Source organism: Teleopsis dalmanni, unplaced genomic scaffold (assembly GCF_002237135.1).
Source record: "Teleopsis dalmanni isolate 2A unplaced genomic scaffold, ASM223713v2 unscaffolded_contig_3103, whole genome shotgun sequence".
NCBI classification, from domain to species: domain Eukaryota; kingdom Metazoa; phylum Arthropoda; class Insecta; order Diptera; family Diopsidae; genus Teleopsis; species Teleopsis dalmanni.
In genome coordinates this window covers 664-5,636 of record NW_024034485.1, presented here as the reverse complement: position 1 = coordinate 5,636, position 4,973 = coordinate 664, and the positions used below count along the sequence as shown (strand labels likewise).

Sequence of the window (4,973 nt, the reverse complement as noted above, 5' to 3'; positions counted from 1 at the left end):
TTATTATTATTATTATTTTTATTTAATTCTCCTTAATGGGTTTTTTGGTAAGTTTTGGTGGCCTAAGCCAGTACAAAATATAACACAATATCTATATATTTATTTAAACTATTTTAACTAGTATTTGATTGGTATTTTAAATTAATTAATATTTAAAAATTTGCGAGTAATATGACAGGAATCAATTATAACACTTTTCTGGATGTCATCAATAATTCGCTGGTTTAATTCAAGTCTTCGAATATGCGACAATAAACTTTTTGGCGTTACACCTTCAGCACTAATTATAATTGGAAGAATTTCAATTTTGTTAAGGTTCCAATTACGTTTTGTTTCCACAGCTAATTCTGCGTATCGACTACATTTCTCAAAATAAGTACGATCCATGTTTTTGGTCATTGGTATTGCAACATCAATGAAGAGTCCTTCTCGACGTCTTTTATCAACAATAGTTATATCTGGTCTATTGTGCAACCTCGTGTGATCGGAATAAATAGTTCGATCGTAATAAATTTTTACGTCTGGATTATCATATACTGCTTGTGGTGTATACTTATAGTATGGAACATTTTCTCTATCAATAAGTCTATATTTATTGCATATTTGCTTATGTAAAATATTAACCACGTTATTGTGTCTCTTTGTATATTCTCTTTGTGCTAAGCATGTACATCCTGCCAGTATGTGATCTACAGTTTCCGTTTGTTCTCCACATTGCCGACATTTATCACTAATTAGCGAAGGGTCTGACATTATAAATTTGCAGTAATTTCTTGTCGGAATTACTTGGTCCTGTATTGCAATCATGAATGCCTCAGTTTCAGCAAATAGTGTTCCACATGTAAGCCATTTGTGCGACATAATTTTATCGACATTGTCGGCGTTAGTGGATCTATAATATCTTCCATGTAGCGGTTTGATTGCCCAAGCTTGCTCTTTACACTGCCGATCTTGTGCTTTTCTTTCAAAAGTTCCTTCCAAATTTAATGGTGTGTAATGCTTGTCTGCTTCGGTTAAAATTTTAAACAAGATATCATTTTCTGCGTTCTTTAAAAAATATTCTCTCATTGATATAATTTGATTGTCGTGTAGTTCTTGTAGATCAATAAGGCCTCTACCTCCTTCCTTTCTAGGCATAGTCATTCGCTCACAACATGACTTTGGATGGTGGAATTTGTATTCTGTGAGCATAGTTCGTATTTTTCGCTGCATCGCTTGTATCTCAGTCGTTGTCCATTGTATTATTCCGAAACAATAAGTCAGAATGGGAATAGCAAAAGTATTGATGGCTTTTATTAAAGATTTACCCTGCAAATTCGTCTTGGCTATCTTATGAATACGTCCTTTAAATTCACTATATACTTTGTCTTTTACAGCTTTATGTGCTATTCTTCTGCTTTGAGATACACCAAGATATTTGTACAGTTCGTCTTCTTCCATGTCTTTAATAATCGATTCATTTTGCTCAAAATTTTCGAATTTAACGATTTTTCCACGAACAATACTGATTTTTCTGCATTTTTCAATGCCAAACTTCATTCTAATGTCATTACTGAAGTCCTCGACTATTTTAATAAGCTTATCTAAGGTTTCTCGCGTCGAAGCATATATCTTTAAATCATCCATATACATGAGATGATTTATTTTACATTCTCGAGAATTGCCTTTAATTTTGAAGCCATACTTTGCGTTCCTTAAGAGATTACTTAGCGGATTTAGCGCCATACAAAACCACAAGGCTGACAGGCAGTCACCCTGAAAAATTCCTTGTCGAATACTTATTTCATCTGTTCGTATGACACCATTTTGAGTGAACATTTCTATGTTTGTTCGCCATCTCGTCATGTTGTGTTCAAGAAAATTAACAATAGTTGAATGAATACCGTATATATTCAGGACTTCAATCAGCCAACTGTGCGGGATACTATCGAAAGCCTTCATGTAATCAATAAAACACATGTGCAGGTTTCTATTTTTCTTAGCTGCTTGTTCCAATATTATTTGGTCAATTATTAGTTGTTCTTTACATCCTTTTGCGTGTTTTTTGCATCCCTTCTGTTCTACGCACATTATATCGTTTTGTGTAAGGTATGTATTTATAAGATCGCCAATACAAGCAGTCAGTATCTTATATATTGTTGGGAGGCAAGTAATTGGACGGCCATTTGCTGGGTTTCCTTTAAATCCATTATTCTTCGCCATTAGATATGTTTTTCCTTTCGTAAAAATGATTGGAAATGTTGCGGGGTTTTGTAGACATTCATTTAAAAGTTCAGTTAATTTTTGATGGACTGCAGTAAATCTTTTAAACCAAAAGTTTTGTATGTGATCTGGTCCAGGAGATTTCCAGTTGTGTGTTTTTGCTATAATTCGTTTGACCTGATCACATGTAATTAGACAAGTTGACATTTTTTTTTCTTGATATTTCTCTTTCTCTTTTTCAATCCAAAGAGCGGATTCATTATGTTTTTGTGTATTGGACCACAGTGAACTCCAGTAATTTTCTGCACTATTCTTACTTGGATATACGTCGTCTGACGTATTGGCATTGGATCGTATTTTTCTATAGAATTGCTTTTCGTTGTTGTTAAAGAGTCTATTGTTTTCTCGTCTTTGATTCGACAACTTGTATTTACGCTGTCTCGCTACTTGTACACATAGTTTCTGTTTTATAGTGTCTCTTGTGTTAATAATATTCGTGTGATTTGTTTCGTAGCGTGTGTGAAGATTGTATGTTTTTAATATCTTATTGATCCTGTTTTTAAGTCTTCTTGTAGGATTACCTTCAATGTACTTATTTATTCTTTCTAAGTCTCCTCTTAAATGATCAATTTTAATTTGTATTCTTCGTAGCGTATTACTCTTATTTCCATAAATTGCAGCTCTTCGTGGTCCATCTCTGGGTTGTCCTATCTTGCATCCCATTGTAGTAGCAATTGTTATAGCTGATACATATACAATAGTATGTAATTCTTGCAAATTGCTCACATTGTTCAATTTTGTCAGGATCGCATCATTGTTAAGTGTTTCAATAAGAAAACTTAGCTTCTTACTAGTATTAATTTTCGGAATGCGTGGCCTTAAAAGAGGGTTAAGGTTACTGTAAATGTCAAATTGGCTTGGCTACACATTGAAAAAACTGACAGACGCAATTGCCCACGCAGTTATGGAATGGAACCCGCAAGGAGTAGGAGACGAGACCGTCCCAGAACAGTGACAACCGAAATGAACAAATACGTCAACCAGCTACGTTTTACTGAAAGAAACAGAGATGAATTGAAAAATTTTCTAATAACTATCTGTGAATAGACTAGCTTTTAAATCTAGTTTTTATAAATGAAGAACATGTCATAATAGCGACTGACTCAGAATGGGCGGCTCTTAGGTCAGTGTCTTACGCCATGTTAGGAGCGGCTGGACGATATACCTGGTAGTAGGCATAAAATACCACCTCGTGTACTACGAGGTGTGAACAAATAATACACAATGCAGCAACAAAATAATGTAAATCTAGGGAGATCGGATAACCCCACCGCGTCGGGATCGCATAACTCTCGCGTGCAGGATTTGGTACCTGGGTCCTGTTCGACAAGTATGCCACAGAACAACAGAAATAGAACACCTTTGCAGTCTGGTAAACAGCATATATATTCCGATATAGCTCTCACCGTGGCTGGCAGACCACGACAGCGCAGAAAATGGACTAATACTATAAATAAAGATTTATTACGCGCCTATTATATAGCTACAAACAATGAAAGAGATATGACAGCATATCGAACTACACTATATACAATATTCGTTGGGCACCATCCGGACTATAATGTATCGGAACAGCGACTAGCGGACCAAGTACGGGTTATTCATAGAAACAATCTTATACCAACAATCTTATTTAATTGATGTCGATGAAACCACGGATCAGCAGGAAGATGTAAGTACTGAACAAATTAAAATTAGAAGTAATCAGCATAGCTTAAATGAGATTTTTAAACAACAATTTGACATTTACAGTCACCTTAATCCTCTTTTAACCCTCTTTCCCTCTCTAAATTTTCTTCTCTATTCGCTTTTATTTGGCGCGCCGCAATAACTTTTCGTTGGAGACTTGTAGGTTACCATATGTTCAAAATACGTCGCAAGCTTCTATTAACAAACGTTTGTAGCTTCTGAGCTGACGCCCTCGTTGGCGACCATGTTCCGCACCCATATAATAATGTCGATTCATGGCGTAACTACAGGGAAGCAATTGGAAGCAACGCTTTCGGGCCCCCGAATTTAGGGGGCCCCACTATAAATTTTTCTATTCATTGTATTTATTTTTAATAAATTCTCAAAAGTGGGACGAAACGTTTTTGTTGGAATAACTTCATATTGCATTTTTTAAAAGATACGTAAATTTTAAATTTAAAGTACATAATATGTATGTACTTCAAATAAAATATTAAACCTATTTATAAAATAAAAAAGTTTTTCTAAGAAAAATATGTGTCTTAATCGAGAGTTTATATGGGAGCTATATCTAGATTAAAACCCATTTAAAAATAATTTTGTACGTTGTCTTTTGCAAATATCAGTACTGTATACACCAAATTCCATTTGAATACCTTTATTAAAAACGGAGAAACCTCATATCCGATTGTTAAGTTTATATCACTGTCAATCAATGGTGAACTGTGTGTAAAGTTTCATTCGAAGAGTTCAAAAGCTGAGAGAGTAGTTTGAACTGAAAAAATATATATATATTGTACTGATATATACTTAATGGTATTTCCGACGTTTTCTTTAATGCGTTACGAAAATCTTGACAAACCTTATATACCCTTTTCACATTTTTTCGTGTAAAGAGTATAAAAAGAGGGGCCCCATAGTATGTTGGTAGGGGCCCCTTAGTTAGAATTTGCTTACAGGCCTAAAAAATGTAGTTACGCCACTGTGTCGATTTTAAGCAGGCATTGAATATTTTGATTTTA

General features: G+C 34.6%; 1 protein-coding gene across 1 annotated transcript; it reads right to left on the bottom strand.

Moving 5' to 3' along the window:
* Window positions 1-141: 141 nt before the first annotated feature.
* On the bottom strand, window positions 142-2,925 carry LOC119664965. The gene has a single exon (XM_038074307.1). The coding sequence runs from the start codon at window positions 2,923-2,925 to the stop codon at window positions 142-144; it is 2,784 nt and encodes a 927-aa protein (XP_037930235.1).
* Between the last annotated feature and the right edge of the window lie 2,048 nt (window positions 2,926-4,973).

Bases quoted from the DNA above. Each gene is read 5' to 3' on its own strand.
- LOC119664965 (XM_038074307.1), bottom strand. From the start codon at position 2,925: ATGGGATGCAAGATAGGACAACCCAGAGATGGACCACGAAGAGCTGCA.